The sequence below is a fragment of the Anarrhichthys ocellatus genome, unplaced genomic scaffold, assembly GCF_004355925.1.
Source record: "Anarrhichthys ocellatus isolate YVR2014 unplaced genomic scaffold, GSC_Weel_1.0 scaffold5, whole genome shotgun sequence".
Taxonomy (NCBI): domain Eukaryota; kingdom Metazoa; phylum Chordata; class Actinopteri; order Perciformes; family Anarhichadidae; genus Anarrhichthys; species Anarrhichthys ocellatus.
The window spans coordinates 3,379,526-3,398,448 of NW_022280035.1; the positions used below are offsets into that span (position 1 = coordinate 3,379,526).

Sequence of the window (18,923 nt, forward strand, 5' to 3'; positions counted from 1 at the left end):
CACACACACACACACACACACACACACACACACACACACACACACACGTGTGCCTCCTCAGAGCCCAGGTACAAGGACGAGTCAGTCATTCATCTCCCACAAATTTCACAGCTTCAACTGTTTATGTTTGGGAGGAAACATTGGCAATGCTTTGTGAACCTGTCATTTGCTTGTGTGTGTGTGTGTGTGTGTGTGTGTCTGTGTGTGTGTGTGTGTGTGTGTGTCTGTTGGGCATGCACAGCTGTGTGCTGCCCTCGCCAGGGGCTGTTTAATTGGGTGTTTGCAGGTAATCACATGCCCATCCATTCTGCTGAACTGCCAAATTATTAGTTCTGTTACAGCTGCCATTGTCATACTTCTGTCTACATTATGCAGCGGTCATTTGCACAGCGAGCGATTTTTCTTTAAAAACACCTCCAGGCTGAGATTCTGGCTTTAACACACGCACTGTCAGAGCAGAATGGACATCTTTTTACACTCACACACACACACACACACACACGTGTGTGTCGGTATACGTTTTTTTTTTCCGCTCAAGGTGAATTTCACGAGATCAGGGGTGAATTTTGCTCTCGCGTCTCGGCTCGGCTCAGTCAGCGTCTGCCACCTCGACAGGAAGGGGAAGAGGCTACAGCTGCCCCTGACTGGCTGCTGACAGGTTGCCATAGTTACAGGAAGTGAAGACAGAAATGACACGGGCGTTTAGACATGTCTCTCGCCCGCTACCTGTTCCTCTTCTCCTCTTTTCACTTTCAGTTGCTCTTTCTGCCAGTCTTCATGTTCGCGCTTTTCTCCCCTCAATCATTGCTGTTTTTCATCTCACTTGGAATTAATGTACTGTGCTCTTTCTTCTGCCCCCCCCCCCCCCCCCCCACACACACACACACACACACACACACACACACTCTCTCATCTGTATTGCAGCACAATGAGTTGCAGCATCTTCAGGTTTCCTCCCAGCATCTTAAGATATTGAGTGAGCTGATGCGAGTGCAGCCTCTCTCTGTTTATGTCTCATTCTATTTCCTCTGCCTCTTTCTCTCAGTCCGTCTCTGCTTAGCTTCACAGTGCCTGGATGTTGGCAGCAATGGCTGGTTTTTCTCTTTCTTTTCTTTGTGTGGGTATCTGTGCCCCTTGGGAGCTAATCAGATAGAATGATTCCTGTAGCCGAGCAGAGCCCCCGCCTCATTCTCAGACCAAGCCCGCATTAATACAACAAACCCAAACGCCAGCCGTTTCCCGTCGGCGTCGTCTCCGTCCACATCCCTCTGGTTTAGCTCCGGTCCTTCCTGTCTCTCTCTCTTTCTCTCTCTGTCTCTCTGTCTTTCTTTCCCTCCCTCAGCCTCAGCCCCTCCATTAATTCAGGTGCCTCAGCTCCTGCCCCTGCACCATTACAGCTTCCAGAGCCTCTCTAGCTCTCTCTTCCTCTCTCCCTCTCTCTCTCTCTCTCCCTCTCTCTCTCTCTCTCTCTCTCTCAGCCCCAGCCTACCAGACAGTCCCTCAGAGTCTGACACTGAATATAAAGCAAGAGGACGGCTGCTACCTGCTCCACATGCACCCAGCCCTCTACTTCTCCTGACGGGCTCCTCAGAGAAACCTTCCTCCGTCCGTCTCCCTCCTCACCTGTAGTTTTAAATTAAGAAATATATATATATATTTAAGTGAAGATTGAGAAACACTGCCCCCTGCTGGCGCAGCTGGAGTAGTGAATAACTGTCTGTTTCCTCCAGTTCCAGGTATCGTTGCTCTCTCCTTGTGTTTCTCCTTTGCTCTTTTTGTTTTTTGCTTCTTTGTAGGCAGCTGGGCTTGAAATGGCTGGTGTTTTTTTTGGTTTTTTTGGTGATGTATTTTGTCTCATCCCCCTCCCTTTCTTCTCCTGCAGGGAAAGCTTCATCCAACGACGACGACGTCCAGAAGTCAGACGTGTCCTCGACAGGTCAGGGGGTCATCGACAAGGACCACCTGGGGCCGCTCCTCCTGCAGGTGAGTGCAGCGATCCACCCCGGGCCATCGGGAAAAAATAGTCTGAACTGAAGGTTTTGATCAGCCAGCTGTGCGGGTGGTGACTTCCTGTCGCTGTGCTCTCAGGCTCTAGACGGCTTCCTGTTTGTGGTGAACCGGGAGGGCAGCATCGTCTTTGTGTCGGACAACGTGACGCAGTACCTGCAGTACAAACAGGAGGAGCTCATCAATACCAGCGTGTACAATATTCTCCATGAGGACGACAGGGAGGAGTTCCACAAGAACCTGCCCAAGACCAACAGTGAGAGAGACACACACACACACACACAAACACACACACACTCACAGGGAAGCTGCACATCTGCTCAGAAGTAAACCCTGCTTGACATCTTCCACACGGCCGAGGTATAAAACTAACTCTTCAGAGGTTACAACAACTCTGCGCGCACACGTCAACGTAAACTCACTCGAGTTATTTATTCACGCTCCTCCGTTCTTAACTCCTCCTCTCGTTATTATGGAGGAGCTCCTGGGAAGTGCATGAGAGCTTTTCCGAAACGCACACACACACACACACCTGACAAAACCCACATGTGCACGGTAGCACCCACCCACTCTGCGCTAAGCAGGCAGAGCGTAGCGCAGCTGTCAGTCACACTCAGTGGTCCAGACAGTGTAAAACAGGCCTGAGCTCTATTCAGATCCCATGGCAGCCATCTGGAAACTACTTACTGCTGAATAATGCACCTCTACTCTTTCCTCTACTTAATGCAATTCCTGTTTGCCTGTGCCTGTGTGTTATTGTGTATATTTACATGCTTATGTCAGCATAGGATTGCATTTTTAAAAAGGTGCTGCCCGTGTGTGTGTGTGTGTGTGTGTGTGTGTGTTTAAGCCCATGAGTATGTGCACAGAGCACTATTTATAAAGCTGATTAATTATGGATTTGTGTGCTCGACTGAACCTGCTACTCGATTAACTCCCCAGTAATGTTCCGAAGCAGTGTGGGCTCGCTTATTCCTCCCGTTCCCTTGCAGGCTCCTTTATTCATTCACTGTCTTTACTTTTTAACACTCGTCTTTATCCACTTTTCCTCCGAGCGTCCCCCCCTTTGCCTCGCTCAACTCACTCTTTCTCAGCCTCATTCATTCTTCATGTGGCCGCCTACTAAGACGAATATTGTGCTCGTCTGTTTCTCCACCTGCTTCCCTCTCTGCTCTCCCGCCCCTCATTGTGTCTCGCTCTGCTGCTCTGCCCCTTCATTATCTTTTTTTCGGGCCCATGAATGAAATACGCACTCGCTGCACATTCCTACGGGATGACCGCTGACCACGGCAGCTACAGTTAAACACACACACACACTAACAAAAACAAACACCCAATCGTGCACAGCGTGGAGTGAGCCTTTGTTTTGGGTTGTGTGTTTTTTGACCCCTCTGTCTTGTCTCGCTGTTGACTAATTGTGTCTGATGGAAGATGTCGGCCCCAGCGACTGTACTGCGTTTCCTCCATCCTAAGGCCTCGTTAAATCATCTCTCACTATCAGTTAACCCCCCCCCCCCACCAAACTGTCTCGCTGTCCTGGGTTTTCTCTTGTAACCTCCCTGCACCTGCCAGACAGAAACCTCCGGCCAACTCAAGGCCCCTGATAAGGCTTTACGTAGACCTTGGAGGACAGTTGGATGTCTCTCTGAAGTTTGCCTCCCCTTTCTCTCTCTCTTCCTCCCTTTCCCCTGTGAAGGTGACCCCGTCTAACTGTGTGTGTGTGTGTGTGTGTGTGTGTGTGCCGTGATGAGAAGTCAGTGCCTAAATGAGGATAGATTGCTGAGTGTCCCTGGCCTCTGCCCAGACTGAGAGAGAGATATTGGAAATCGACACCTTGGCTACATTAATCCCATGGTCCATTTAGCCAGACATCCGAACAGCAAGAGAGGCTTCTCAATTTAAGAGGGAAATTACAAGTTGCAGTGTGCGTTTGTTTGTTTTGTCTGTGTGTGTCTGTGTGTGAGCCGTTGTGACGTCTAATAACAGACGATTCATTCTCAGCTCGTTCCATTTTTACTCACCAGTGTAAGTTTCTTTCTGTTTGCATTTCCTTTTTAGTAAATGGAGTGTCGTGGGGGAGCGAGGCAGCCCGACAGAAGAGTCACACCTTCACTTGCCGGATGCTGGTCAAGTTTGGCCACGCTCACGGCCCCATGGAGGAGGGGCCAGGAGGGCCACGTTATGAGACCATGCAGTGTTTTGCTCTCACCCAGCCCAAAGCCATGATCGAGGAGGGGGAAGGTACGCTGGCTCAGTCGCACATTTACACACATTTTAGCTCATGATGAAGACTCCTTAACTTAGGATTTTACTGTGCTGAGCTATTCCCCTACACTCAAAAAAGTGTTTTGCTCATTGTTATTTCACTTGGAGTTTATTTTCACATTCATTTCACATAAATGTAAAGAAATATTGTGTCATCACAACTACTGTGAAAGCCAATCGTGGTGCAGTATGCAACTTCCAAAGGTGTGATGAGGAAGTTAAAAATTGGACTTTTCAGTGAACTTTTGAAACAGACTATTTACACAAATTAAAAACATGTCTGGAGGAGAAATCAAATCAAAAAATACAATTTGCAATGCAGCAACTTTGTAGTTTTTACAATTTCTTATTTGGGTACAGAATAACAAGCTCATTTGAACGTTCTCCACATTTTAGATGCACAGGGACATACAAATTATTTTTTATATTATAGAAAATATTTAGAAGAAATACAAGCACACTGACAGACACAAGAGACAAAATAAAGAAACACTTACTTGTGCAAAATGTGATAGGACCATGGCCAGCACAGTTTTTCCTTTTTACATGGGGATTGTAATCTTGGTTACACACACCTGGGGGAGATCCTGGGTTTGTTAAAGAGTTCAAATCTCTCACAGTTAAAAAAAAAACAAATCCTCAGTAGAGAGCCAGAGGAGCAATTTCAATTTGTCGAGTTTGTTTAAAACCAAAAAACAATGAGTCTGAACCACATGCAATGATCATGAAAGATGTCTGACACTCCTCTCCTTTCACCTGCAGACCTTCAGTCATGTATGATCTGTGTGGCCCGTCGGGTGACAGCCATGGAGAGAACGGAGAGTTTCAATACCCGGCATGAGCTGTCAGGTGAGGAGCTGGGTGCCCTAAATGCCCACTGAACGAACACCAAGAGCTCAAACAGGCTCCGACGTTAATTCTTTATCCGTGAAGAGGTTTGACTCACCCCCTCATGCGTCTCCTTGTTCCCTTTCCCTCTTGCTCGTCCTCCTTCTGTCCTCCCCGGCAGGTAAACTGATCCAGATCGACCAGAACTCTCTGCGAGCGTCAATGCGTCCGGGCTGGGAGGACTTGTTGAGGCGTTGCATTCAGATGTTCCTTCAGCACAGTGACGGGCAGCCCTGGTCGCACAAACGCCACTACCACGAGGGTGGGTCTCTCACTCACACACACACACACACACACACACACACACACATCTGGAATCAACTACTGAAGTACCACAAGCTTAGAGAATCCGTCTCGTAAAGAGCTGTTAAATCTACAATGACATCAGGATCATCAGGATGTTTGCTCAGTTGTGTATTCAGTCTTCACTCTTACCATGTTCGCTATATGAAATTATTTGTTTTTCAATTTTTTTGTTGCTACCTATCTTGGCCAAGCCTCCGTTAAGACAGAAACCCTGAGACACATACACCTCATGCATCAGTGTATCAATAATGATCTCATTAAATGCAAAAGTCTGAGCGCTAGAGCCTCACTGTATTCACAGAGTTGGTTTTAACATAAAGGCAGTGATTGATGACCTCTGTTATCAGATAAGTGTTTCAGGGTGTTCATTTGTCATTTCTTCTTTCGATGCAGCCTTCCTGCAGGGTCACGCTGAGACACCCTTGTACCGCTTCTCCCTGTCCGACGGCACTCCAGTCACGGCACAGACCAAGAGCAAACTGTACCGCCACCCCATGAGCAACGAGCCGCAAGGCTTCATCTCCACTCATCTACTCCAGAGGTCAGAAACTGAAAATACAAACACTTCACTCCGACACCTGCAAAGGATGTTTCATTAACTGCCTTGTCAAAAAAAGCACTTCCAGCCTATCTATGCGAGGCATTCATGCCACACAAATAGCTGAAGTAGCAGCTGAAGTAGCTTTTATGCATTGGGATCACAGGCAGTGAGAAGACACCACACAGGAACTCGTACTTTAGTTGCACTTGTACTGAGCGTCACCAGTCTGAGAGCGGTTATTGTGGGGGGGGGGAATAGTGTTTTCAAGGTTTTTGTATTCTTTTTCAAACCTTGTTTTTCGTCTCCTTCCTCACAGGGAACCAAACGGCTACCGCTCAGCTCAGGGTGGGAGCATGATGCCGAACACTATGAGACAACAGGGCATGGGAGTCCCCAACCCGAATGCCCAAATGAATATGAACACCGGAGGGGGGATGGGCATGGGTGGCATGGGCAACATGAGCAGGGGCTATGGCATGAGCGAGCAGGGCCATTTGGGTCACACGGGTCCGATGGCAGGCGGCTCTATGTACGGTGGGAGCGGGGGAGGAGGAAGTGGAGGTGGAGGCATGGGCAACCGCATGATGCAGATGGGGCAGATGAATCAGATGGGTCCCATGAATCACCCGGGCCAAGGCATGTCGCAGCACCCGCAGCAGCACCCACAGCAGCACCCGCAGCAGCACCCGCAGCAGCACCCGCAGCAGCACCCGCAGCAGCATCCGCAGCAGCACCCACAGCAGCCCCCTTTTCAGAGCAGCGGAGGGTTTGGGCTGAGTGGCATGAACAGCCCGTCAGGGAGCCCCAGAATGGGTGGCCCCCAGCAGGGACTCCTGATGTCACCCCGGAACAGAGGGAGCCCAAAGATGGGCGCCAACCAGTTCTCACCCGGAGGTGAGTCGAGCTGCGTCTGGTGATTAAGCATCAGTCATTTATAAATAGTTTTATTTGTTTGTTTGATTTGATTTGTTTTTTTTCTTTCCAGGCATTCACTCTCCCATGAGTGGCATTGTCAGTGGTGGAGGAAGTGGGGGAAGCACCACCACCTTCTCCAGCAGCTCCCTAAACGCCCTGCAAGCGATCAGTGAAGGAGTAGGGAGCTCCCTCCCCTCAACGCTAACGTCGCCCTCGCCAGCCCACAAACCTGACAGCTCTCCCAGCATCCACTCCTCCTCCTCTTCCTCTCAGCCCAGTCAGCCGACCAAACCAGGACAAGATGGCTCTAAAAGCCCAGCGGGAGGCTTAGGGCCTGGGCCCGGTGACCATCACCACCCCATGCACCATCACCACCATCATCAGCATCCGCAGGCTGAGAGTTCAGGAGATCGACCAGACAGCCAGGCAGCTACGGCAACAAAAGAGACTGGAGAGGGAAGCAATGAGGCTGGGGTGACGAACTCTGAACCTCCTCGGAGGGTGCCAGACAGTAAGGGGCATAAGAAGTTGCTGCAGTTGCTGACTTCCCCAACTGAGGAGCTGGGAATAGGTGGCAGCGGGTCATCAGGGCCCCCTGTGCCACCCCCACCCACCAGCAGCAGCACTCCTGCAGGCTCAGACACTAAGGACCCCACTGGAGGCATGACAAGCCCCTCGTCTACCGGCGTGTCCTCCTCTTCCTCAGCCGGTGCCAATCCGGGCCAGGCTACTGGTCCGGGGGGCGTGTCAACATCGATATCGTCAGCCCACTACACGGGCTCGCTGCAGGAAAAGCACAAGATCCTCCACAAGCTTCTTCAAAATGGAAATACCCCAGATGACGTAGCTAAGATCACAGCAGAGGCTACAGGAAAGGTGACACTCGGGGGCCAGGAGGGCGGTGAGGCCGGGACAGGGGGATCAGGCGCCGGTATCGGGCCGGGGTTGGTCGCGGAGCCCAAGCAGGAGCAGCATAGTCCCAAAAAGGAGAAGACCCACGCCCTCCTCCACTACCTCCTCAACAAGGATGATTCCAAAGAGCCAGTGGATGTCAAGCCGAAGCTGGAAGAGCTAGATGGGAAGGGAGCCACCGGGGCCGCTGGCGGTCCAGCTCGGGGCGGCCCCGGATCTGGACCCGGCCCTGCAGCCGAACATCCTGAGAGCAAGATCAAGTCAGAGCCACCTGATGATGTAAGCCTGCTTCTTTGTTAAGACATGATTAAATAACTGCAACTATAATGTTATTGACATTTAGCTCGCCATACAGACTCACTGCCTTTGATCTGAATGAATGTGAATCTTCACTGACATTTTTACGTAACAACTCATTTGGCTTATTTTGATGTTCAGCTGCACAACCTGGAGTCTATCCTCGGAGATTTGAGGGGTTCAAGCTCTGACTTTTACCCGGATCAGGCCGGAGGGGGAGGGGCTGGCGACACAGGAAGCAAACCCCAGGGTTGCCTTGACGACAGCCTGCAGGGTGAGTGCAAAGCCTACGAGAAGTGACAGTGACATGTCGAGGGTGTCATGACATCATATGTGATAATATCAATGCAAAATGCCAGCGAAACTGCATCTGGCATCATTATATGCTGGTTTTCTGAGTTGTTTTTTTTTACCCCTACAGCCACATAAGTGACCTGTTTTTTTTTTTAGTCATTCATGTTTACAAAATGAAACCGTCAATTACTCACACACCACAATGTGAAGTTTGAAAAATCCCAATATCAATAATTTTAAAATCTTACAGGAAACTGAGATATTATGTTTCCCCGGATCACCCACTCACTAATTTAATGCAACACAGACATCCTCCCTGTTTCTGAGGAATACACGTGTGACCAGTGAGTTCATACTTTTTGTGCACAGGGAGTCCAGGAATCGGTCCGGGGCCTCGGGGGCCCTTCCAGAGGGCCTTGTCCATGGACGGGAAGCCTCCTGTTGGGCCCGTAGGAACAGGTAGACGCCCCATGCTTATCAAGCAGGAGAACATGATGGGCAGCCCAGACGGATACCCAGGAAACATGGGTGAGTGTTCAAGTGACCCAACATTCATTTCAGCACATTTTCTCTCACCTCTGTCACTTTTATTAGAGAGTGTGTTACCCAATCCTGGACTATGTTTTCATTTGTATCCTATTATCGGATAACCTTTTGAACTTTAAAGACACAGATTTAAGGTAACACGTTCCTGATACTGACACATCTGGTGTTCATGTTTTACCAGGACCAATGAACAGGGGCATGGTTCCCCAGAGGTCTCCCATGGGTGGGTCAGGGGACTGGGGCATGAACCGCTCCAGTGCCAGCCCAGTGGGCTCGGCGGGACACCCCTCCATGATGCGCCAAGGCATGGAGTACAACAATAGCAAGGGCATGATGTCGGGACCTATGGTCGGCCGCTCCAACAGCGTACCGGGCACCAGGTCTATGCTGCAGCAACAGCTCATGGATATGGGTACGTCTGTCACTACAATTCATTCGCTGTCAGTGCTGCGTGTTGTGGCATTCCATGTCATAGTAATCAGCTGGTCAGAAAATGTGTGAATACTCATCAAACTGACCCTGATTTTAAAATGTTCTGCACCTGAAATTGATGTTACATATGTGGACTAACAGATAATGTGCATCCCTGTCCATTACATTCTATGAACTTCTGACTGACTCCGTATGTGTATAAATTAAACATATATTATATTTGTGGTTTAGGAGGCTCTGCTGACATGGGCATGGGTATGAGCCCCTTCAGCCAGCAGGGCCAGTCCAACCAGTCCCCCTCCTGGCCGGACACTATAATGGGCATGGAGGGTAACAGGTCAGTGTAACACCCTTCATCGTCTGTATTCATTCCTGATGAGCTGCAATGAGGAGGGAGTTGAACCTCACGAGCATCTCTCTCTGTGTCTGTGCCTTGCAGGCGTCAGTTTGGCAACACCTTAGATGATCTTCTGGTGCCTCCCACCACCAGCGAGGGTCAGAGCGACGAGCGGGCGCTTCTGGACCAGCTGGACTCTCTGCTGAATAACACGGATGGCATCGCTCTGGAGGAGATAGACCGAGCCCTGGGCATCCCAGACCTCGTCAGCCAGGTAGTGTCATCAGAAAAGACGTAAAAATATGGATTAACGACACTCCCACCTCTGTGCTCCTCTAGATCCCCCTAGAAGTAAAGTAAAAGGTGAAATGATCTGTCTCATGACTCATAAGTGAGCCTTGCGTTCACCCTCGCATTAGATATTTTAGTCATGACTCACCGTGTTCAAACTGTTCTTTTGCTGAAGGGAGATGGATGAGCCCAGAGGGATCTGTCTGTGCTGCTTAGAAAAAGACAATTACAGAGCCAACCAATTGGAAATGAATCAATTAGATGGAGAGGTTTGACAAAGTTCTCTTTTTGTCCTCTTGTCCTGTCTGCTCCAGAACCAGGGAAGCGAGCAGCAGATGGAGCAATTTCCAGGACAGGACCCGTCCATGGTGCTGGACCAGAAGCCTATCTACGGACAGGGCTACCCCGGACCCCCCTCCATGCCATTGCAGTCTGGCTATGGAGGGAACCCCATGCAGGGGCAGGCCCAGCAAGGGGGGTTTGGGCCCATGCTGTCTCAGATGGGCCAAGGCGGCAGCTTCCCCGGTATGGGCGGCATGGGTCACCCTCGTGCCAACATGATGAGACCCAGGATGATAACCGCCAACAAACCCATGAGGCTCCAGCTGCAGCAGAGGCTGCAGGGACAGCAGGTATGTTGTTTTCCCAATAAGGAACTAAATGTAATCTAAACTTGTAAGGATGAAGTGTTCTCACACTGCAAGAATTTGGATACACTTAAATAAATGCCAATATGCAGATTCAAATCAGGGACGGACCTCCTCACATCTGGGAGAAGTGAACATTGGCTAGAGATAAACATTCATTCAATAGATTTCTTCTCTTCTAACTCTACCGCCTATGTTAATTCGTAAGTGTAATTTATCTGTGAATATACCGTATGCAAGTGGGACAAGGTCAGAGTAACATTTTTGCTCCTCCATCTTATCTTGAATGCTTTTTTTCTTTTTCTTTCCTCAGTTCATGAATCAGACGCGGCAGGGCATGGGCATGAAGATGGAGAGCCCAGGAGGCAACCCTGGCATGAGGCCCGGCATGCAGCCTGGCATGGGAGGACAGGTAGATGACAAAAACTAATTTCTTACAGATGAATCACCGTAATACGGTTTTAATATCATCATCAGAATCAAGTTTGCCAAGTATGTCCAGACATATAAAGAATTTGACCCAAGTTGTCAGCAGCTCTCAATGAATTTTCATGCAACTTTAATAATAGTTTCAACTTATGACTCCTTTATAAAGGGTTACCTATCGGAATGTGTTACCGATCCTTTCAGCAGACCGTATTGTCCGTTGTAGTCTTCTCTTGTCCTATTTGGTAGCCAATTTAAACCAGACAGTGATGGACGTACAGGGAACGGACTGATTGCCGTGTAGAACTGACTCCTGTGGCAGGTTGAGCTTCCTCAGCTAGTGCAGGAAGTACATCACCAGCTGGGCGTTTTTTTGTCATCATACTTCAAATAAAGGGAGATTATAGGTCTCTGAAATCTGAACCCACCATACATACTTTATATTTTATGACATATTTTATTAAAGCAGCAAATATATTTATACCACATGTCAACCTTCCTTAAACTCTCTGACTATGTTTGTTTCGTGCAGCCGGGCTTCCTCAATGCTCAGATGATGGCTCAGCGCAGCAGGGAGATGGTCACCATGCAGATGAGGAGGCAGCGCATGATGATGCTAATGCAGCAGCAGCAGCAGCAGCAGCAGGCGGCGGCGGCCGCTGCTGCTGCAGGAGGATTCAGTCCCCCTCCAAACGTCACGGCTCCTGGTGGCATGGAGAACCCTATGGGGGGGCCAAGCATGGGCCAGCCGGGCCCCCAGCAGTTCGGCTATGGTGGGAACTATGGTGAGTTTTCCTGAGACGGGCGCCTAACAGAATACTGCTGCTCCCTGGTGGTGAGTCCGAGCACTGCAGGCTTCTGGTCTCACATTTGTCATGTAAAAGGAAGAAAGATTTATAAAAAAAATATTCTGAAAGCTGTCCATGTACATCTACCGATTACTTATAATAGTCAATGTCAAACAGCAACAGGATCGTCATCTCCCTTTAGTTATCACTATGAGTCAATGATCTATTTACTGTGGAGAGAGGAGCGAGCTCAGGCTGGGTGATTTATCTCCACAGGGATGGCACAGCAGGGAGACCCCTCGTTCGGACCATCAGGCGGCAGTCCTCCTGGCACCATGATGCCCGGCCGACTTGGGCCTCAAAATCCCATGATGCAACAGCACCCGCAGAGCGGTCCCATGTACCAGGGGGCAGATATGAAGGGCTGGTCGCAGGGAGGCATGGGACGCAACAGGTATGAAATCAAGACACATTTACGACAACGCCATGCCGTCACATGAAGTTGTGCTTCAGTTTTTCTTTTCCTGAATGCGTACGGTTAAACCCATCTTCCTTCATGTCGCTCTCCTTCACCAGTTCGTACCCTCCGCAGCAGTTTGGGCAGCAGGGACCACCGGGGCAGCAGCAGTTCGGGCAGCAGGGGAATCCTGGCCAGTATGGGGGCATGATGATAAACGGGGGCATGCCAGCCAGCGGAGGAGGAGGTCACATGGGCCAGATGGGCGGGCAGATGGGTATTAACCCAATGGTGATGGGACGCATGCAGATGGGGCCTGATCAGGTAGGTGCAAGTCTGAGTGCTCAAAGGACAAGTTCACATTTTTATTGTAAAACAATACTGGCATGCCCATATGTACACTGAAAGGACTGTATCTTGTAGTCATTTCTCTTGTCCATAGCGAGTGCAAAGAAATCTCTCCTTGTAGCAATTTCAATGTAAGAGATGGGGGACAAAATGAGTCTGAGTTAGCTGCTTTTCTGCGCCTTTTCAATTTGCGCATGTTCACTGATAAGAGGAAGACATCAGATCTGTGTGGAGAGATAATGAGCCCATCAAGTTTCTCAAGTTAATACATTAAAACAAACAGAAATGCCATATTTCCATCATCATGGCTGGCGTTAATTACGTCATCCTGTTGCGTCCTCTTCTTCTGCAGCGGTATAATGGCATTTGACTGGAGCATGAGCAACTCCAGCTATTTATTTCAATGAACCAATTACTGATATTTGCATAATGGCAGTGGATTGTGCATTAACCTCTTCCTCACTTGTTTTCTCTTTTCCTCCCCTCAATCTAGAAATACTGCTAAACATCGTGACAGAAGCATTTGTCTCACTGTGATCTCCGTTCAGAGAGAGGACCCGGCTGCAGCACTGGAGTGTGTGTGGAGGACCAGGCGGCGTGTTGTCTATGTGTAGTGCTGCACTCCCCCCAGATGGGGGAGTCGACTTCCTTTGGACTCACTGCCAGTGTTGGCAGTCTGGCGACCTGGGGAAAACAGACAGACTGTCGCACACAAACATGAAAACACAGCGTTCATCAAAATCAGAAACACTGTGACACATTTTACACACACATAAATCCCTCAGACAGTGAGATAGACAGCTCTGTGATTCCTCTCGTAGACTGTAGTTTAATGTTCCTCTCTTTATGAGCAATGTGTGTGTGTGTGTGTGTGTCTCAATCACACACAGCTCGCTGGACCAAATGGCGAAGGTGGACAGACACTCGAGTAGATCACAGACTTGGACGAACGTGTGAAGACATCCTCTCCTCTGTCGAATGTACCATGAAGCTGTGTTCAGATTTAAAATGTGGGATTCCTCTTTTGTTTCTGAACTTGGTGGGATTTTCCTTTTTATCCGTCGGCCCTCTGCTGCTCCTGGAGGATCTCTGCGTATGTAAAGTAAACGCCATCCGATTGTGACACTCAGATGAATGTCGTTAAGCAGTAGCACATTGTTTCCTCCTCCAGGACGCCGCTGGGCTGAAGTACGATGGAATTACTTGTTGGCTGATTGCACTTTAAGGAAAGGCCAACATCAAAAGGATTGTGGCAATATAGAGGCCTTTACCCAAGAATTAATCCATAGCAGCAGTTGTTTATTTTAGTTTATTTGTGTGTGTGTGTGTGTGTGTGTGTGTGTGTGTGTGTGTGTGTGTTCTCCAACTTTTCCTCTCTGGGTAATGTTGGCTGTTAATTAGAAATGGGTGATGATCTTTGTTCTAAAGTGGGAACCAGTAGAAAGGCGGTAAGCACAGATTTTATCCGACGCTCTCTCGTCTCCAGCGGTACTTATTTACAACAACAAGAGAAACGAACCGTTTTTAAAGTGATTTATTGATGTTCAAAACTCCACTTATATTTATACAGATTCATTAACATGATGGTTTTATCATTCCAGAGGTCATTTTTAAATCCCAATGTTGTAGATATGTTTGGTTACCTCGAACCAATTTACAGTGTTGGCTACAAGTGCAGAAATAGAACTGATTGCCAACTATGACATTACGTCTCTATATTAGCTCCCACTGTAAGAGAAAGTGGATGTTAGATTTCTAGCAATAATCATTCCTCCCGGTTTTCCGCTGAGGACGAAGCTGAAGTATCATTGACTCAAAGCGACGGCACTGCAGTATTAGACTTTGTCTTTATTTTCTTTCTTTTGTTTGTTTGTGAATATGAATTGTAAATACGCTTCAAATGTACTATATATAAATATATATATGCTTTTGTAGGTCACATACTGTTTTTGCACAGATTGTAAGGCTTGATATTTAAAAGTGTAATTTTCTTAATTCCTCATAGGTCAGCTTTTATTTTCAATACTTTAACCATCGGTTGGAAAGGAAGGGCCTCCTTTTTGTAAGCAGTACGTGTAGATTTTATTTCCTAATGTAGCTTTCTCCTCTCAGAAAGCACCCTTTATTTTCCGAGAACATAGTCTTAGCTAAAGAGGTGCTAGTGTGTCATTTTTTGTTTTCTAAATAAATTATTTTTCTTGTGACAAAAAAAAGAGAAACCACATGAATTGCCTGGACAAAAAGAGTTGACACATGATTGTGTTAGGCTTCTAGGGGCCCAGATGTCTTACCAGTATGTGGGGTTGATGTTTTCTGAAGCGAACCTCATGCTTCCATGTGCCACTTATAAGTTTCACTCCTGAGATTTCTGTGCTTTTGGCATTTCGCAGATATAATCGTTTGGCCTCAGATGCGAGACTTTTGGAAATCGACCCCACCGTATAACTGTCCATAAGTCCTTTTGGTTCGTTCAGACGGTTAATCCTGATGGAAGCCACACATGATGTAGTTTGATCCCTAATTACCTGTCAACCTTCTTTTTCTTTTACATTCAAGTTTGCCTTTATTTTCATTGTATTTCCTGTGAAGCTTTTGTTGAAAAATCTACCTTTGAACACATGCTCAATCCAAAGATTTTTGTTTGCCATTCTGCAGTGCTTAGAAACATGTTCCTGATGTAGATCGTGCAAGTACTCATGTGTGCTTTTACTGTCGCACATAACCTATAATATACATTGAACTATATATGTTTAGTTGCATATATTATATCCCTATCCGTCTGACATAGAGTAGAGACGAGTCTGGTTCTGCTGAGGTGGTTTGAGTTTTTGTTTGTGATTGTTTCTTCCTTTCTGTAGAACTTATGGCCAGTTGAATTGTGGTGCTGCAAATGGAATGTTGAGATTTTCTAAGCTACAAAGGAGGTTTCATGATTGATGTCATTATGTCTCAGAAGAATAGCCTGGAGTTGTTTTGTTCTTTTTAACCCCAGTCTCAATGAAGAATATGAAATCTACAAATATAAAAAAAAAAAAAAAAAAAATGTCTGTGTTTTGCTTTAAAGGAAAGAAACTCCTCTCAGTGTGTCTTTGGAGCTAAAGAAAAGAGAAAGCACATCTGGGAAACATTATTATTACAGGATGTAAAATACTATTGCATTTTTTTCTTACCTTGTTTCTTGATGTTAATATCGATGTAAATACAAAATTTATATTTAAACATTACAATGTCTCTGTTGTCTTTATGCACATGGAAACATTTTGGACATGACCCGACGACCCTGCAGCCACAGTTCAGTCCGACAGCAATCAAATACATTACTGGCTAGTTCCAATAGAGGCTCCCACTCATCACGTGTGATGACTGGAGTCTGCCAGTCTGCATGAAGTGGGAGGCAAGTGTGTGTGTGGATGGGAGGCATAGACATGTGGAGGGGATTTAGAGTGTGAAGGATATCTGTGTGGCAAATTCTCAGAAAAAGACGAGAACTTCCTCTCAGTCTAGCTTTTGTCTGTGACATTGAGGGTCGTGCTGCCGTCTGCAGCCTCACTTTTTTCTGCTGTTTCCTGCAACTGGTCACCTCCCCTTTTGTGAGCTTTTGTCATCAATCATCCCACTTTCCCCTCCTCCTCTCAATGATTTTGCACCCCATAGATAGATCTCACACCTCCAGGCTATCCCAACCCTGCAGCTGTTATTGTACCCAAAACCTACAGAAGCCCGACAGCCTAGTCAGAGCTTAGAATAACTTAACTCCTATTCGGACCGGAGTGTCATTTGTAATAAAATTACAGAGTCTGTCAGTTTAAGATTGGCTGCCAGGTTACTGCAGGCTGACTCACTCAACCCTTGGTCGCTGGAGAAATGGTTTGACATTCAGTAACGGAGACGAGAGGAAATTTCTGTTCCACCTGTTTTAATGCAGTGATGATTTAATGCATTTTAAGTAAATACTGCAGTGTGTCATTTTTTGATGAGTTATAACTGTTTGATCGTCATTTAGCCTCGCCTTCGACAGCAGCTACTGGATTTATTGCCATGAAATTCATGACATTCCTCTGGTTGTAAAAAGAAGTCCGATTGTAGGAGTCTGAGAAAATGACTTCTCACTTGATTTACTACCTCAGTAAACATTGTAAACACGAGTTTATGGTCTCAATCGCTAGTTTCAAGTCTTCTTAAATACAGCATGATGTTCATTAAGTAAATTATTGTTGCATTTAGAGTGAAATAGTTGATAGAACTTCAACTCTTCCTCAGTGTTCAGTTCATGAAAGGTAATTGTACCATTTTGGTCTCCTAAAATTTCTTATACAGAGTTCAGTTGTACTCAGCTCCACCCTCTCATTTCACTTCTGGTTTCAGAAACCAAGATGGCGACGGCCAAAATGATGAACTCAATGCTTCAAAACGGCCGTCCGCAAACCAATGGGTGACGTCACGATGACTACGTCCACTTCTTATACATGTCAATGGTCATATATTGTCTATGGTGATGACGTCAAAACCAAAAATTGTTATGATTGCTTCCGATCTCCCCTACTGAATAGTGACATTGTAACTCACTGTCGTCTGAAGTTGAGACTGATAGTCTCTGTTTATATCAAGAGTCTCCCATATGCTTTCTGCAGGATCGCCTTCGAACCTGCAGAAACCCCTCTGATGGAGGTTTTACTGTGATCACTGGCACAAATTAAGAATAAGGCACCTGATGATGTGTAATTCTTACCAATTATCTTGGCACATCCTAGAATTACTTGTGGTTTCTCTTCTTCTTCTTTATTGACTTTTTATCAGCTGTTGCGATCTTTGGTTTCCCAGCCTCCTCCCCATCTATAGTAGCTACGGTCGAGACAAATTCATGTCAAATAATAATCTCTTTGTAACGCCATGTGGTGCCTGCTCGTGAGTACACTAGATATTCAACTGTTCCTCCATTTTATTGGCAAAAGTATTTCAGCTGCCGTGTGGGGGGCTTCCTGTGTATGTATGTGTGTCTTTGTGTGCGTGTGCGTGCGCAGCAGGGTGGAGCAGGAGGCGGGTTGCGCCGATGGAAAAGACGCACCACTCATCTATTGGACCAGACGCGGAGTGGGCGCATACAAGACGCGCCTACCGAGGCTTAAAGACTTGTTTTTTTTTTTCCCCTCCGAGACAGGAGACATGAGGTTCCGAGACACCTGTCAGCAGGACTACACATCCAGAAGCTGCGTGTGCTGCAACTGGAGGCTGCGTGTTTAACCATGGACGCGCTGTTGTCGTTCTTCTTATAGCCTCTTGGTGACCAAGGAGCGTAAAGTTATTCTGCTGCTTTCTTGTTTTTCTTTGTGTTATCCTTCGGGTTTTTGTTTTTTTTAAATCCCAAGCCGCATGAGTTCCCCGCTGTTTCTAGGTCAGCTGGTCGGGGTTCCGTTAGAAATAATGCACCCCACCATGGAGAAAGACACGACTTACACCAAGATCTTCGTCGGCGGGTTGCCGTATCACACCAACGACGCCTCACTTCGGAAATATTTCGAGACTTTCGGTGACATCGACGAGGCGGTGGTTATCACAGACAAACAGACGGGCAAGTCCAGAGGATATGGCTTTGTGAGTTAATTTAAATTGCTGTGTTCTGGTAGAATAAACGAGGAGTCAAACACATGTAGAGTGAAATATGGGATTTAATTAAGGTTTTATCAGCCGCTCTGACTTTAATTGGATGGTCAGGGTGCTGAAAACGCACTAGATCACGTCTGTAGCAGCCAGTAATGAGTTTGAAGCGACTTTATCTTCATGGTTGATTGTATTTTTTCTTGTATTGCCTTGGAGGCAGCACACACTGCCACTTTGTTGCAGCAACCATGTACATTGTGTCTGGTGGTGGCAGTCACATGCTTGAAGCTTGAGTAGGAGATTGTTTCTTACAAGTGTGTCCTCAATTATCTCTGAGGTCCCAAAGTGAGCAAAGAGATAGATATATATATATATATAGATATATATATATATATATTATTAGTATAAGTGTACAGAATGAGGACACACACAGAGAGGTACAAGTGAGTTGGTAATGAGCTGCCACAGCTGTCGACAGATGTCTGTTTCCACTGTGTTTGTGTAAGAGAGAGAGAGACACAAGGGGGGAGAGAGGGGGGGAGAGTGGTCACAGAGGTGTGACATGACAGTTGGCTCTGCAAGATAAGGCTGCAGTAATTTCATTTTGACTTCCTCCCCTCCCCCCCCC

At 47.1% G+C, this 18,923-nt stretch overlaps 2 protein-coding genes across 6 annotated transcripts in view; both read left to right on the forward strand.

The window, feature by feature from the left end:
- The window catches only part of LOC116381886 (nuclear receptor coactivator 3-like), a 51,027-nt gene extending 35,106 nt beyond the window's left edge, over positions 1 to 15,921 (forward strand). For all 5 annotated transcript variants that reach the window (XM_031844371.1, XM_031844370.1, XM_031844373.1 and 2 more), the window contains 19 exons: positions 1,883 to 1,983; positions 2,089 to 2,263; positions 4,066 to 4,248; positions 5,035 to 5,121; positions 5,282 to 5,422; positions 5,860 to 6,007; positions 6,324 to 6,901; positions 6,993 to 8,113; positions 8,273 to 8,405; positions 8,795 to 8,953; positions 9,153 to 9,383; positions 9,635 to 9,740; positions 9,843 to 10,014; positions 10,346 to 10,663; positions 10,992 to 11,090; positions 11,637 to 11,889; positions 12,169 to 12,346; positions 12,469 to 12,673; positions 13,191 to 15,921. In XM_031844371.1, coding sequence (XP_031700231.1) covers positions 1,883 to 1,983; positions 2,089 to 2,263; positions 4,066 to 4,248; positions 5,035 to 5,121; positions 5,282 to 5,422; positions 5,860 to 6,007; positions 6,324 to 6,901; positions 6,993 to 8,113; positions 8,273 to 8,405; positions 8,795 to 8,953; positions 9,153 to 9,383; positions 9,635 to 9,740; positions 9,843 to 10,014; positions 10,346 to 10,663; positions 10,992 to 11,090; positions 11,637 to 11,889; positions 12,169 to 12,346; positions 12,469 to 12,673; positions 13,191 to 13,202 — 4,400 coding nt within the window. In that variant the 3' untranslated portion in view covers positions 13,203 to 15,921. The remainder of the gene's footprint in view (positions 1 to 1,882; positions 1,984 to 2,088; positions 2,264 to 4,065; positions 4,249 to 5,034; positions 5,122 to 5,281; positions 5,423 to 5,859; positions 6,008 to 6,323; positions 6,902 to 6,992; positions 8,114 to 8,272; positions 8,406 to 8,794; positions 8,954 to 9,152; positions 9,384 to 9,634; positions 9,741 to 9,842; positions 10,015 to 10,345; positions 10,664 to 10,991; positions 11,091 to 11,636; positions 11,890 to 12,168; positions 12,347 to 12,468; positions 12,674 to 13,190) is intronic.
- A 1,860-nt stretch (positions 15,922 to 17,781) lies between these two features.
- rbm38 (RNA binding motif protein 38) overlaps positions 17,782 to 18,923 on the forward strand; it is a 22,799-nt gene continuing 21,657 nt past the window's right edge. Inside the window, exon 1 of the mRNA XM_031844410.1 lies at positions 17,782 to 18,289. Coding sequence (XP_031700270.1) covers positions 18,068 to 18,289 — 222 coding nt within the window. The 5' untranslated portion in view covers positions 17,782 to 18,067. The remainder of the gene's footprint in view (positions 18,290 to 18,923) is intronic.